Source organism: Coregonus lavaretus (assembly GCF_964263955.1).
Source record: "Coregonus lavaretus genome assembly, chromosome: 10".
NCBI classification, from domain to species: Eukaryota; Metazoa; Chordata; class Actinopteri; order Salmoniformes; family Salmonidae; genus Coregonus; species Coregonus lavaretus.
In genome coordinates this window covers 25,558,999-25,574,945 of record NC_139997.1, presented here as the reverse complement: position 1 = coordinate 25,574,945, position 15,947 = coordinate 25,558,999, and the positions used below count along the sequence as shown (strand labels likewise).

The following is a 15,947-nucleotide window of genomic DNA, read 5'->3' as shown; positions in this document are numbered from 1 at the left end:
ATAAACAGAAACTCTTTGCACACTTTGTGTCTCAGTAAGCCTACCAATTAAATTGACCGGACAACATGGACAAATTGCAAGATTGTCCATCATGACATAATTACAATCATGGTAGGAAAACAAATAGGCTACATACATGAACGGTAGACAGTTCAACAGCAAACGTACTAGCATAACGATATATTTATTTAAGCATTGTAATACAAGTTGGAGGCGTGCATGACCATGCATACCAGGCCTGAAGTACAAAAGAAAGGATAGAAAAAGATACACATACCAAGCATTTGAAATAAAAGCATTATTCATCCTTCTGCAAGGAAAATAACTACCTTTTGTTAGGGGCCCGGTGGGTGCCCATGTAGAGAATTTTCTCATGACACCACACTCGAGAACTTGGTTAATAGCGACATCTAGTGCTGTGATCTGAGAATTCTGTGGCTGCTTCAAATCAAATTGTATTTGTCACATGCGCCAAATACAACCTTACCGTGAAATGCTTACTTAACTCTATTTTCTTAACTGCATTGTTGGTTAAGCAAATATTTACAAAATAAACTAAAGTAAAAATAATAATTTAAAAAAACTATAAAATAACAATAATAGGGTTACCGGTACCGAGTCAATGTGCTGGGGTACAAGTTAGTCGAGGTAATTTGTACATGTAGGTAGGCTTCACATAATAAACGTTGCATGCCATTTTATTTATTGTACTAACTGTAATGATGTGGGATCTCACCTTTATATGGTCTGAATAATGATCATAGCTCAAAATAAGCCTCTATACAGGCTGCATTGAGTGTGCACAATAACAGTGAATAAAGCCAACAGACAAGGATCCTCCATAAAATGCCATTTATTCTCTCCTTAAAGGCCCAGTGCAGTCAAAAACGTGATTTTCCTGTGTTTTATATAGATTTCCACAATATTAGGTTGGAATAATACTGTGAAATTGTGAAAATTATGATAATGCCCTTTTAGTGTAAGAGCTGTTTGAAAGGACCATGAACAAAAGAGGTCAGAGAACAAGATCTTCATTGAATATATCCAAGTGCAGACGCAGTTCAATGCAGATCAACACCTTTTTATTTTGAGAGATTGCCATTCATAAATCAACTAACCCAGTCCAATTCCATTTAACTCAAAATAGTATTTTAGGGGATGAAACGACACTAGGCAAGAGAACACAGTCCAACTGACTCAGTCATTTTTACACTAACCTTGCAAATAAGTGTGAGAGCCACATTGCGGTGCTATTGTGGGAGTGGGGGTTACTGTGGTGGAAGAGGGCTGACAGTGTTGGCACGCAGGATGCCTCTGAGGACCTTGTAGTTGGCCAGGGGCTGGTTCTCTTTAGGTGGGTAGCATGGACCACGGTCTGTGACATAGGAGTAGGGGAAACGTAGGACCCACAGGCCATCGGGGGGCAGCACCAGCTCTGTCTGCTCGGGGTGGAACACTGGACAGGGAGTTGGGCCCGGTTGGACCTAAGAACAAAAAGAAGAAGAGGGGCAGCGTTTTACAGTCAACATCAATCAAGCATTACATCTTTCTCATTAATCAACAAAGGGACTATTTGCCAACACAAAATTCATCTCCACACAGCATATTGCTACACTAAGAACACACTATGAGTTCAGTTGTAATTGCATTGAGAATTAAGCATAATAGCTTATCTATCAAGATAGATAAGTAAATTCCTCTCATGTTTTCCTGGTGACACACACCAGTTGATAGGGAAATGTAGGCCAGGCAAGTGTACCTGTGGGTTGAGTGTTATCTCCAGGGGGGCATCAGGGACCACAATGTAGAGGCGCGCCAGCTGGGCGTAGTGGGTCTTCAGGCCACGCCCCTGGGCCGGAGAGGGGATGTACAGGGGCATGTCTGTGTTCAGGGCCCTGGTGGCCGGCTCTTTGGCCCCTCCAGGCCCCAGCACTTTCACCACTTTATCAGGTCCTGAGCTGAGGAAACGCCGGCCCCTACTGTCCTCATACTCAAAGCCCACAAAGGCCCGGGCCACATCATCCCGCCTGCGTCCCCGGCCAAGGCCCCCTTGCACTCCCCCGCTTCCCCACCAGGGTTTTGTTGGGGGCTGGCCAGGAGGCGGGTCCCCAATCCAAGGGCTCAGTTAAGCCCACATCGTCTTCGGAGCGGGAGCGAATCACCACGTCCCAGGGCAGGAGGAAGGAAGAGCCAGGTAGGAAGCCTGGCTGCTCCAGGCCAGTGTGGGTGTTGTAGGCCTTGGCAGGGCCCAGCTTGACCAGCGACCAGCTGGAGAACTTGGGCAGCAGGCCTTTGGGGCAGCCTGAGTGGAGCATGCCTGGAAGGTACTCCACAGTGGAGGCCTGGCGGTCCACCAGGCTGGGCCTCTTCTCCTGGCCTTCACCGCCCCCTCCGTCTCCATAGGGCCCTAAGCTGTCAGTGGACTGGCCCAGGCTGAGGGCCAGGCTGAGGCTGGTGCTCTCTCCAGGGGTGTGGGACACTAAGTGGGACGCTGGGATGCTCTCCTTCAGCCTCTCCCCCTCTGATGGCCCTGACCCAGGCTCTGACACTGACGGTGGGACTGGGACTGGGACTGGGGCAACCACCTCAGGTAGCCTGGGTGCTTCTTCACAGGCCGGGGCTGGGTCTGGGGTGCTCGGCTGGAAAACAGGAAAGTCGACCGTCTCCAGCTTCCCGCAGCATTTCTCCTCGAACATCTACAAGGCAACAGAGTGAGACAAATCGTAAACAAGACTGAAGTATAATTGAATATATATTTTTTCAGAGATCATGGGGTTATGCTGGTGTCCTCTGCAGAGATCTGTTAAAGTGGATACTAACTTGGTAGAAGTCGTAGTTGGCAGCTTGGATGTCAAAGGGGTCTTCACGAGGGGCTTGCTTCCGGCCACAGTTACACGAGCTAGTGGAACGCCCCCTGCTGTTGTGGTTAAGGATGGGCGGGTTGCGGTCCATCTCTGGCTTCTCATCTGCAGATGACAATGGCCTTTTATCAATTGATTTGCTCACCTCCTGCATCCTCTCTCCTCGGTCCTCTCTCGCGTCCTTTTGAAAAATGTCAAAGTTAATCGAGGAGAGTGAACGTGGATGGAAATGTGCTTGCTTGAAATGAGACCGTCCTTCTCCACTTGCGAGTCATTAGGCAAATGACGTTTATGGGTTGGAACCCAAAAGAAATGCGTAATGTGATCATAAGTTAGTTGTGCAAGACATTTTATAGATAAAACAATAAGTAGCATATTGTTTTTAACCGTGTGCATGTTTTTCTCCTCTGACAAAGCAAAAGCTGACAATGGGGGTGTGGCAGATTTCAAAACTCTTCCGCGGTAAGATACACGAGTATCCTCGATGAAAGGTGGATATCGAGGAGGGGAGGACACTCTTCCATTTGCCTACTAACGAATTGACACACTCCTCGACCACTTAACAGTTTCCGGGTCACGGAGGAGGACCGTCTTTTTCCCAAACGAGAAAACCCCATAGAAGACAGTTTTTAGCCATAATAAACACCACAATTCAACATTGATATTCTGAGGTACACTGACCACCAACTCTGTAGATACCTGTTATACCTTTAATTTGTGTTATAAATAAGGAAAAATATTTTAGAAATGATAGTAACAGTAGTATGTTCTGTACAGTGATTGAGGCTTTACCTGGCTGAGGCAGCAGGTGAAACTTGTGCACACAGTGTTGGTCCGTCAGACTGCGCTCTTCACATAACTGATGCCCATTACTCCAGAACTTGTAGCAGTCCTCATGCAACTGCAAGGCATAGCGCTGAAAAGCTACGCCACGTGCATGCTGGCTGTAGATCCGAAGTGCTTGTGTCAGTTGGTTTTTGTGCACGGTGGTGGTATAGTTATGGGGAAGGTTGGACTGGTAGGCGCTATGTGCCAGTGGCAGGGCTTTCTGGCAGCGGTTCTCAGAGAACTTGGCGTCTGCGTCCAGGAAACCCTCCAAAAACTTAAGCTGACTCTGCACTTTGACGGCCAGCTCGGCAGTTTCCCCCTCTGTGTTGGCTATCATGACCTGATGCAGCCTGTAGGCCACTTGTGCCCACTTGGAGTAGGTTGGCAGCTCAAAATGGGAAGGTTGCGGATTGCGACCAACGCTGTCATCAAAGCCTTTCTTGGTCAACACCAGTTCGACATGCTGCCAAAGGAACTCCTTCAGACTACAATCCACTAGTTGCCCCCCTGAGAGGCTGCTTCTTTCTACATTGAAGGATGGTTGTCTCGCAGAGTAACGCATTTGTTGGTAGCGCCTGGGTCCAGACACCGAGGTGTTGGTGTCATTTTCCCTCAGGGTGCAGTTGGAGCGCAGCTGCCCCAGCACAGCTGCCACTGGGTCCTCCTCTGGGCCAGGCACCACGTAAACAAACGCCTGGTTAGCAGGGACAGTGAACAAGCAATTACTGCTCTGGTTGGTGAGGACACGACTTTTCCGGAAAATGCGATATATCTGGTCTTCCAATGCATGCTGGAGGCGTCTTCTTGGCGAGTGTTTCTTGGGCTTGTCTGCATTTCCCCCAGAAGTATCTGAACCATTTCCACCATAGCTTCTCAGGGCTCCATTCATTTGGAATACAAATAGCAGGCGCGGGGGACAGGGGCGGCAGTTCACCTTCCATTCTTTGGATATGATGGAATCCATGATTGCAGCACGTAGTAATGGCAGAACTTTCTGGCGAAGTGCATCCAGAGCACAGAACAATCTGTCATAGGTGACATCAAAACAGCATGTAGGATGGACCAGTAGCAGGACATGGCACAACGAGTATAGATAAAGCAATGCTAAGCAATGCTGTTTATCTGCTCCTTTCCAGAATTCTTGCGCCTCCGAGTGTCCGATGCCCGTACTCAAAGACTCACACGCCCACAAAAGCTGTCGGTTGTCACAAACTGAAGTAAGCACTAGATACAATACGCGGTTTTCTTGGCTGTAGTACGCCTGAATCAAGCTTCCACAGTTCTGATTGTCTGTCTCATCCAGTCCAAGGAGTGGATAGATGTGCTTGTCCGCGAGCGTGTTGATTAGAAACTCTTTCGGTGATCCGGGTAGCATTGCAGTCTTACCGAATATACCAAGTACACAGAGACCTTCATCTTTGTATAATGGATCCTCTAATACTTCTGATTCTAGGAGCGCTCCTACACTCACGGCCAACGCCATTTTTCCCGTGGGGGGAGATAAACAGCTGCGCACAAAACCACCTTCCGTGAACACAAGTAAAATGTTCCGTGTAGAAATGAGACATTTTCTGTGTCCCTTTTTACCGTTCCAGCAACCAAAACAGGTACATTTATGTTTTCTGTTAATTTATTTGCTGTTTCCTAAACATGTCTAGGAAATCACAAATTGAAATTGTATTGTCATAAAACACAATAGTGGTTAAAATAATTTGTTTAACAATGCGTTCAAAATGTAAACATTTTTAGAAAATCAAAAGATCATGCAATATAAGCTTTTAGGAAAAAGTGACAAAGATCAAAACATGACATAGCTCACAAACATCTAGGATCCCCAGTCAATGTGCAATTTCCAAACATAGACCCTCAGATACTTTACAACGGCTGAACTTGACTTCCTCATAGAAAATACTAAACTGAAACCACATTCAAAACAAGTGATGCTTCTCACTCCTTCCAAGTAACTCATCATCGACTGTTTCCACAACATGTTCAGAGTATCTCAACTACTGCCTTTTAAATTTCAGTATGGCTCACTTAACATCCTCCTTGGTGTCACTGTTCCAAGAAGCATTAAGTTTTGAGGCAGTGTTGGGATTGACCAATCCTATGTCTGATACAGTGGGGCGGTCAAGGCTTTCACAGAAACTGCTTGCTTTCAGAACTTTTATGTCCGTTTTAAAATAGTGGTCCAAGACACAAGTGTTTCCTCTTTTCATCCTCAATCTACCTAGCACTTAGTAACCCATTCAGCAATGGAAAAAGCATTAAATAACCCATCCAGCAATGGAAAGCAGAAACCCAGTCAGCAGTGGAAAGCAGGAAGTGCTAGAAAATGTGCATTGTGCCCATAGTTACATCCATAGCTTGCATAACGTCCTCATACAACACTGGAACTTTTTATCACGGCGGCTGCCTTTCCGTTACATTTCAACTCGTCTCGATCGACATCCGTGTATACATCAACAAATGTCTCAGTTTTGATCAAAGCTTTCATTGAGATTCTTTGCCTTTGGAGACGGTCCTCGTGGTAAGGCACTCTGAGGGGATAAAGAACAACATAAGTGATGACAAAGGGGACACACTTTTAAACTATACATGCATAAGCCACATGGGCTCTGTAAAGAGTGATCTACCTGGAACTTGAGTCGCAGGGCCTGAGTCATGATGGGGGTGAGGCCAGTGCCCGTGTCCATATTCTCCTTATCAAAGAGAGGAGTACCACCAGGACTCCTAAAGAGTGGAGAGAAACACTTAGTCAGACTGAACTCTCACTTGATGATAGTCCTTTGACTTCCTTGAGTGTTGAAATGCATTACCTATTGATTTGAACCCTTTTCAGCTGTGTACGCAGATTCATAGGGCTTTTGGTCGGTGTTCTAGAGTGGGAAATAACATTTGATCCACAACATAAATCCAATCAAGAAAACAAATATGTTTGAAAAGCTGTTCTTCAATCCTGGTGTGCAGGCTTTTGTTCCAGGCCTAATAAACATGATTCAATTATTATCAGAACTGGCCTGGAAGAAAAGCCTGCACAACATGTGGTGGATCCCCAGGACCATGACGGAGAACCCTGATAATCTCCTGGTCACAAAACAATGGCAGCCGTTTAAGAAATACGGAATAGGTTTACCTGCCAAAGCTAAGGCGTTTGGGAAGTTTAGGGGGCAGTTCGCAGTGGGATCGTTTCAGACGGACATTCTGCAGGTCTGCCACAGTGACCAGAGGTGCATGTATCTTCTCTGGAGTCCTCTAAAATAAAAGACAGACCCATTTTTCAGACAATGGCCTTGTTGTACATGTTTATGCTGGAAATGCAAGAAAGATTCAGGCACATTACTGCATGTTATGTGGGAGTGTCCTGTGGAGCTTCCATTTTGGACAGGTGGAAGCAGAAATTACTTTGTGTATGCTAAGGATATGCCTTGCTTACCTTTGATTTCACACTGCGGACAATAACCTTTCTCAGTTTAACAGCCTGTAAATCCCCGAGGGTCACGGCCACCAGTATGTCCTGCTTCTCCTTAGAGCTCTAAGTGACAGAGAGGTCAGATCATAGGAGAGAATACATTTGACATTTGAGTAATTTAGGAGACGCTCTTATCCAGAGCGACTTACGGTAGTGAGTGCATACAGTACATTTTCGTACTCGTCCACCGTGGGAATCGAACCCACAACCCTGGTGATGCAAGCGACATGCTCTACCAACTGAACCACACGGGACAGAAATCGATCTATGACCACCAAATAAAAAAAGAATGAAAGATGAGTTAGTAAGTTCTTACCTGTTGAGTATTGGAAGCCACTCTTTTTTTAGGGACGTAGGGTTGCAGGAAAGTGGTGGATGGAGGAGGAGGGGGTGGTGGTGGAGGAGGTGGGGCTGGTGGTGTGAGAGCAGGGAGAGGGTCCACATTGGATCCACAGCCTAATGGAAGAGGGGGAGGAGGAAACATTGGACAGACTGAACTACCAGCCACAGTCCCATGGCAGTGGCATCCAGTCTTACCACCCTGCAGAAACAAGATAGGCTTTAGTGAGGTAGTACTGCATGTGGCTTTTTGTCACATCATGAACACACCATAAGGTACGTTCAGATGAGTAATTGTTGGTGTCTCAGTGTCTCACCTGAAGAGCAGAATGCAAGGCACCTATCTCCCTCTGCAGCTCAGCCATTTGATTCTGGAGGGTCTCTATTTGTTTGGCATACCCCCGCCAGAAGAAAAATGTTTTAAAAAATCCAGCAAATGACTGCAATAGATAGATGGAAGTAGAAATTAGGTCAGTGTAACTGACAGAGCGAATCATATAGGCAAATGTTTGGGAATGAAATCTAACATAACATTTTCCCTCAACCAAAACAGCCCTGTTAGAAACATAGCCTTGCTGTAGAAACGTACCTGGCTCATGCTGTTCCTCCACACTTTGCATACCCTGGCAAATGCCAGCAGCAACACTCTGGCACCCAGTAAAGTAACCAATTTCTTCACATTCTTTACAGGGGGGTCTTCTAGTTGGGCTGGACTGGTTTGGGTGATTGGGTCACAATTTCCAAGTCTAAAGAAAATACACACAGAATGATAAATGTTATGAGTTGATACGGTTGTCCACCCTCTTGTTCATGATCATTCAGCCATCCATAGATTCATGTTGACATTGTAGATAACCAGTGTTACCCCTAGGATTTCTTTTCAGCAGTGGTGGGGTAGCGGGGGTACATTGCTACTAGTGTTAGCACAATGACATTCTAGCTGTTCCCACAGACTTCCAGTCATTGAGTTAACAACTATCTATTTAAAAGCACGTGTCTGCAGAAATACATTTATTATATATATATATATATATATATATATATATATATATATATATATATATATATATACACACACACACACACACACACACACACACATACATACACAGTTGAAGTTGGAAGTTTACATACACCTTAGCCAAATACATTTAAGCTCAGTTTTTCACAATTCCTGACATTTAAAAAAATACCCTTTCTTAGGTCGGTTAGGATCACCACTATATTTTAAGAATGTGAAATGTCAGAATAATAGTAGAGAGAATGATTTCTTTCAGCTTTTATTTCTTTCATCACATTCCCAGTGGGTCAGAAGTTTACATACACTCAATTAGTATTTGGTAGCATTGCCTTTAAATTGTTTAACTTGGGTCAAACGTTTCGGGTAGCCTTCCAGAAGCTTCCCACAATAAGTTGGGTGAATTGTGGCCCATTCCTCCTGACAGAGCTGGTGTAACTGAGTCAGGTTTGTAGGCCTCCTTGCTCGCACATGCTTTTTCAGTTCTGCCCACAAATGTTCTATAGGATTGAGGTCAGGGCTTTGTGATGGCCACTCCAATACCTTGACTTTGTTGTCCTTAAGCCATTTTGCCACAACTTTGGAAGTATGCTTGGGGTCATTGTCCATTTGGAAGACCCCATTTGCGACCAAGCTTTAACTTCCTGACTGATGTCTTTAAATGTTACTTCAATATATCCACATAATTTTCCTTCATGATGCCATCTATTTTGTGAAGTGCACCAGTCCCTCCTGCAGCAAAGCCTCCCCACAGCATGATGCTGCCACCACCGTGCTTCACGGTTGGGATGGTGTTCTTTGGCTTGCAAGCGACACCCTTTTTCCTCCAAACATAACGATGGTCATTATGGTCAAACAGTTCTATTTTTGTTTCATCAGACCAGAGGACATTTCTCCAAAAAGTACGATCTTTGTCCCCATGTGCAGTTGCAAACCGTAGTCTGGCTTTTTTATGGCGGTTTTGGAGCAGTGGCTTTTTCCTTGCTGAGCGGCCTTTCAGGTTATGTCGATATAGGACTTGTTTTACTGTGGATATAGATACTTTTGTACCTGTTTCCTCCAGCATCTTCACAAGGTCCTTTGCTGTTCTGGGATTGATTTGCACTTTTCGCACCAAAGTACGTTAATCTCTAGGAGACAGAATGAGTCTCCTTCCTGAGCGGTATGACAGCTGCGTGGTCCCATGGTGTTTATACTTGCGTACTATTGTTTGTCCAGATGAACGTGGTACCTTCAGGCGTTTGGAAATTGCTCCCAAGGATGAACCAGACTTGTGGAGGTCTACACATTTTTTTCTGAGGTCTTGACTGATTTTTGATTTTCCCATGATGTCAAGCAAAGAGGCACTGAGTTTGAAGGTAGGCCTTGAAATACATCCACAGGTACACCTCCAATTGACTCAAATGATGTCAATTAGCCTATCAGGAGGTTCTAAAGCCATGACATCATTTTCTAGAATTTTCCAAGCTGTTTAAAGGCACAGTCAACTTAGTGTATGTAAACTTCTGACCCACTGGAATTGTGATACAGTGAATTATAAGTGAAATAACCTGTCTGTAAACAATTGTTGGAAAAATTACTTGTGTCATGCACAAAGTAGATGTCCTAACCGACTTGCCAAAACTATAGTTTGTTAAAAAGACATTTGTGGAGTGGTTGAAAAACAAGTTTTAATGACTCCAACCTAAGTGTATGTAAACTTCCGACTTCAACTGTATATAGTACCAGTCAAAAGTTTGGACACACCTACTCATTCCAGGGTTTCTTTATTTTTACTATTTTCTACATTGTAGAATAATAGTGAACACATCAAAACTATGAAATAACACATATGGAATCATGTAGTAACCAAAAAAGTGTTAAACAAATCAAAATATATTTTATATTTGAGATTCTTCAAATAGCCACCCTTTGCCTTGATGACAGCTTTGCATACTCATGGCATTCTCTCAACCAGCTTCATGAGGTAGTCACCTGGAATGTGATTCAATTAACAGGTGTGCCTTGCTAAAAGTTAATTTGTGGAATTACTGTCCTTCTTAATGCGTTTGAGCCAATCAGTTGTGTTGTGACAAGGTAGGGGTGGTATACAGAAGATAGCCCTATTTGGTAAAAGACCAAGTCCATATTATGGCAAGAACAGCTCAAATAAGCAAAGAGAAACGACAGTCCATCATTATTTTAAGACATGAAGGTCAGTCAATCTGGAACATTTCAAGAACTTTGAAAGTTTCTTCAAGTGCAGTCGCAAAAACCATCAAGCGGTATGATGAAACTGGCTCTCATGAGGACCGCCACAGGAAAGGAAGACCCAGAGATACCTCTGCTGCAGGGGATAAGTTCATTAGAGTTACTAGCTTCAGAAAGTAGTAACAGACACATCTCAACATCAACTGTTCAGAGGAGACTGCGTAAATCAGGCTTTCATGGTCGAATTTCTGCAAAGAAACCACTACTAAAGGACACCAATAAGAAGAAGAGACTTGCTTGGGCCAAGAAACACGAGCAATGGACATTAGACCGGTGGAAATCTGTCCTTTGAGATTTTTGGTTCCAACCGCCATGTCTTTGTGAGACGCAGAGTAGCTGAACGGATGATCTCCGCATGTGTGGTTCCCACCGTGAAGCATGGAGGAGGTGGTGTGATGGTGCTTTGCTGGTGACACAGTCTGTGATTTATTTAGAATTCAAGGCACACTTAACCAGGATGGCTACCACAGCATTCTGCAGCGATATGCCATCCCATCTGGTTTGCGCTTAGTGGGACTATCATTTGTTTTTCAACAGGACAATGACCCAACACACCTCCAGGCTGTGTAAGGGCTATTTTACCAAGAAGGAGAGTGATGGAGTGCTGCATCAGATGACCTGGCTTCCACAATCACTCTGCAGTCCAACTCATCCCAAACCATATACACTAAACTTTTTGACTGGTAGTGTTTGTATATATATATACACATATTACCAGTCAAAAGTGTAGTGTATATACACACTACTGGTCAAAAGTTTTAGAACACCTACTCATTCAAGTTTTTAAAAAACTATTTTCTACATTGTAGAATAATAGTGAAAACATGGAAACTATGAAATAACACATATGGAATCATGTAGTAACCAAGAAAGTGTTAAACAAATGAAAATACATTTTATATTTGAGATTCTTCAAATAGCCTAAATGACAGATTTGCACACTCTTGGCATTCTCTCAACCAGCTTCACCTGGAATGCTTTTCCAACAGTCTTGAAGGATTTCCCACATATGCTGAGCACTTGTTGGCTGCTTTTCCTTCACACTGCGGTCCGACTCACCCCAAACCATCTCAATTTGGTTGAGGTCGGGGGATTGTGGAGGCCAGGTTCTGATGCAGCACTCCATCACTCTCCTTCTTGGTAAAATAGCCCTTACACAGCCTGGAGGTGTGTTGGGTCATTGTCCTGTTGAAAAACAAATGATATCCCATCTAGTTTGGGCTTAGTGGGACTGGCGTATCGCTGCAGAATGCTGTGGTAGCCATGCTGGTTAAATGTGCCTTGAATTCTAAATAAATCACAGACAATGTCACCAGCAAAGCACCCCCACACCATAACACCTCCTCCTCCATGCTTTACGGTGGGAACTACACATGCAGAGAGCATCCGTTCACCCACATCGCGTCTCACAAAGACATGGCGGTTGAAACCAAAAATCTCAATTTTGGACCAAAGGACACATTTCCATCGGTCTAATGTCCATTGCTCGTGTTTCTTGGCCCAAGCAGGTCTCTTCTTATTGGTGTCCTTTAGTAGTGGTTTCTTTGCAGCAATTCGAACATGAAGGCCTGATTCACACAGTCTCCTCTGAACAGTTGATGTTGAGATGTGTCTGTTACTTGAACTCTGAAGCATGTCTGTAATTTTTATCATAGGTACACTTCAACTGTGAGAGACGGAATCTAAAACAAAAATCCAGAAAATCACATTGTATGATTTTTAAGTAATTCATTTGCATTTTATTGCATGACATAAGTATTTGATACATCAGAAAAGCAGAACTTAATATTTGGTACAGAAACCTTTGTTTGCAATTACAGAGATCATACATTTCTTGTAGGTCTTGACCAGGTTTGCACACACTGCAGCTGGGATTTTGGCCCACTCCTCCATACAGACCTTCTCCAGATCCTTCAGGTTTCGGGGCTGTCGCTGGGCAATTCGGACTTTCAGCTCCCTCCAAAGATTTTCCATTGGGTTCAGGTCTGGAGACTGGCTAGGCCACTCCAGGACCTTGAGATGCTTCTTACGAAGCCACTCCTTAGTTGCCCTGGCTGTGTGTTTCGGGTCGTTGTCATGCTGGAAGACCCCGCCACGACCCATCTTCAATGCCCTTACTGAGGGAAGGAGGTTGTTGGCCAAGATCTCGCGATACATGGCCCCATCCATCCTCCCCTCAATACGGTGCAGTCGTCCTGTCCCCTTTGCAGAAAAGCATCCCCAAAGAATGATGTTTCCACCTCTATGCTTCACGGTTGGGATGGTGTTCTTGGGGTTGTACTCATCCGTCTTCTTCCTCCAAACACGGCGATTGGAGTTTAGACCAAAAGCTATATTTTTGTCTCATCAGACCACATGACCTTCTGCCATTCCTCCTCTGGATCATCCAGATGGTCATTGGCAAACTTCAGACGGGCCTGGACATGCGCTGGCTTGAGCAGGGGGACCTTGCGTGCGCTGCAGGATTTTAATCCATGACGGCATAGTGTGTTACTAATGGTTTTCTTTGAGACTGTGGTCCCATCTCTCTTCAGGTCATTACCAGGTCCTGCCGTGTAGTTCTGGGCTGATCCCTCACCTTCCTCATGATCATTGATGCCCCACGAGGTGAGATCTTGCATGGAGCCCCAGACCGAGGGTGATTGACCGTCATCTTGAACTTCTTCCATTTTCTAATAATTGCGCCAACAGTTGTTGCCTTCTCACCAAGCTGCTTGCCTATTGTCCTGTAGCCCATCCCAGCCTTGTGCAGGTCTACAATTTTATCCCTGATGTCCTTACACAGCTCTCTGGTCTTAGCCATTGTGGAGAGGTTGGAGTCTGTTTGATTGAGTGTGTGGACAGGTGTCTTTTATACAGGTAACGAGTTCAAACAGGTGCCGGTTAATACAGGTAATGAGTGGAGAACAGGAGGGCTTCTTAAAGAAAAACTAACAGGTCTGTGAGAGCCAGAATTCTTACTGGTTGGTAGGTGATTAAATACTTATGTCATGCAATAAAATGCAAATTAATTACTTAAAAATCATACAATGTGATTTTCTGGATTTTTGTTATGGATTCCGTCTCTCACAGTTGAAGTGTACCTATGATAAAAATTACAGACCTCTACATGCTTTGTAAGTAGGAAAACCTGCAAAATCGGCAGTGTATCAAATACTTGTTCTCCCCACTGTATATATATATTTTTTAAACATGCATCATATTTTTTGCAGCAGTGGCAACAATTGAATATAGGGGAAACACTGACAACATTAGAATGACAACTGTCTGTAGGCTAGACTAATAGGGTTGTCAGTCAACAACCACCCTACTGTATGAACTAAAATGTTGCAGTGATGACAGCCATAGATTGACTCACTGTGTCGTTACAGGTGTGATGATGGGCTCTTGTGTTTGCTGAAGCCTTTTACTTATAACAGCCCAGCGTCTGCTGCTGGCCCTCTTCTTTCTTCGTCGCAGGAAGGCTTTGCTTGGTCCCTTAAGGCACAGTGAAGAGAGTCGGATTCAGTTACATTTCAAAACATGTATGGGTTAATGCACAAGTTACTTATTTGTACTGAACAAAAATATAAACGCAACATGTAAAGTGTTGGCCCCACGTTTCATGAGCTGAAATAAAAGATCCCAGACATTTTCCATACACACAAAAAGCTTATTTCTCTAAAATGTTGGTACACATTTGTTTACATCCCTGTTAGTGAGCATTTCTCCTTTGCCAAGATAATCCAGCCATCTGACAGGTGTGGCATATCAAGAAGCGGATGAAACAGCATGATCATTACACATGTGCACCTTGTGCTGGGGACAATAAAAGGCCACTAAAAATGTGCAGTTTTGTCACACGACACAATGCGACAGATGTCTCAAGTTTTGAAGGAGCATGCAATTGGCATGCTGACTGCAGGAATGTCCACCAGAGCTGTTGCCAAATAATTGAATGTTCCTTTCTCTACCATAAGCCACCTCCAACGTCGTTTTAGAGAATTCGGCAGTACGTCCAACCAGACTCACAACTGCAGAACACGTGTAACCACGCCAGCCCAGGACCTCCGACTTCTTCACCTGAGGGATCGTTTGAGACCAGGCATGAGGAGTATTTATGTCTGTAATAAAGCCCTTTAGTGGGGAAAAACTCATTCTGATTGGCTGGGCCTGGCTCCCAACTGGTGGGCCTATGCCCTCCCAGGCCCACCCATGGCTGTGCCCCTGCCCAATCATGTGAAATCCATAGATTAGGGCCTACTGAATACATTTCAATTGACTGATTTCCTTATATGAACTGTAACTCGGTAAAATCGTTAATTGTTGCATTTATATTTTTGTTCAGTATATTTTTGCACACCAAACTTACATTCACACACACTTTTAATGTTTTGGCTGCCATGGTATTTGGGCAACATCCAATTTTACAAACTAGACAGCCATGTTTTCTTTTGGCAGCCTATAACCTAGGTCCAATAATTGAGTATGTTAATTGTAGCCATAACTAGCTAACCTCACAACTACAAACAGGCTAGCCGATTAAACTCAACTCCAAGATTTGCGATGGAGTTGATTGGCGACTAGTGTGGACAGACTAGAGCTCTGAAATCACATACAATTCAGTTTTTATTAAAAACTACTGATTTCAACACCCAAAGAATAGCCCGTAATTACACACAACATTGTTCATTTTATGTGATGTCGGCGCTCCAGTGCGCCCACACTAGTCATCGCTCAACTCCATCGTATATCGTGGAGTTTAGTCGTTTACAACAGGCTGGATTTACTGGTTTTTCATACCTACATCTACAAACTGTTTTAAAGAATCAATATAGGCTGTCAACACATACTGCTTCATCAGCCAAACGAATGCATAGTTATACAAGTTAGTTTTTGCTGCAAGCAACGCTTTTGCAACACATCATGCTAGCTAACGTTATTCAAATCGTGGCGCTAGTTTAATCCAGGTTTCTCATATATTTTGCCTATTCACGCAAGTTAACGTTAGTGAAATGTATAACTAACGTTACATACCCATGATCCAGCCATAAAACCTTATTCAAACTAGAGAATACAAAATATATTTGTACAATCTTTGCTTTGCTCATAAACAACAAGCAAAGATTTTCAAAATTCAGTAATAAATTCCCTTCAACAAATCAGGAAACGTATTACCAACAGCTGGATGAAGACGTAC

General features: G+C 44.0%; 2 protein-coding genes across 2 annotated transcripts; both read right to left on the bottom strand.

The window, feature by feature from the left end:
* Positions 1–864: 864 nt before the first annotated feature.
* Positions 865–5,172, bottom strand: LOC311135604 (nonsense-mediated mRNA decay factor SMG8-like; the record flags this gene model as incomplete). Its single annotated transcript, XM_084169617.1, is given in 5 exon segments — positions 865–1,484; positions 1,760–2,050; positions 2,052–2,696; positions 2,821–2,966; positions 3,654–5,172. Coding segments are annotated over 5 exon segments (2,817 nt in total). The 3' UTR covers positions 865–1,268.
* Positions 5,173–5,311: 139 nt separating this feature from the next.
* On the bottom strand, positions 5,312–15,892 carry LOC311135605 (proline-rich protein 11-like). The gene is made up of 10 exons (XM_084169618.1): positions 15,785–15,892; positions 14,127–14,245; positions 8,090–8,246; positions 7,818–7,940; positions 7,478–7,702; positions 7,126–7,224; positions 6,826–6,944; positions 6,509–6,568; positions 6,326–6,422; positions 5,312–6,229 (listed from the first exon to the last, which is right to left on the bottom strand). Exons 1-10 carry the CDS (start codon positions 15,797–15,799, stop codon positions 6,164–6,166), a joined length of 1,080 nt encoding a protein of 359 aa, XP_084025744.1. The 5' UTR covers positions 15,800–15,892; the 3' UTR covers positions 5,312–6,163.
* Between the last annotated feature and the right edge of the window lie 55 nt (positions 15,893–15,947).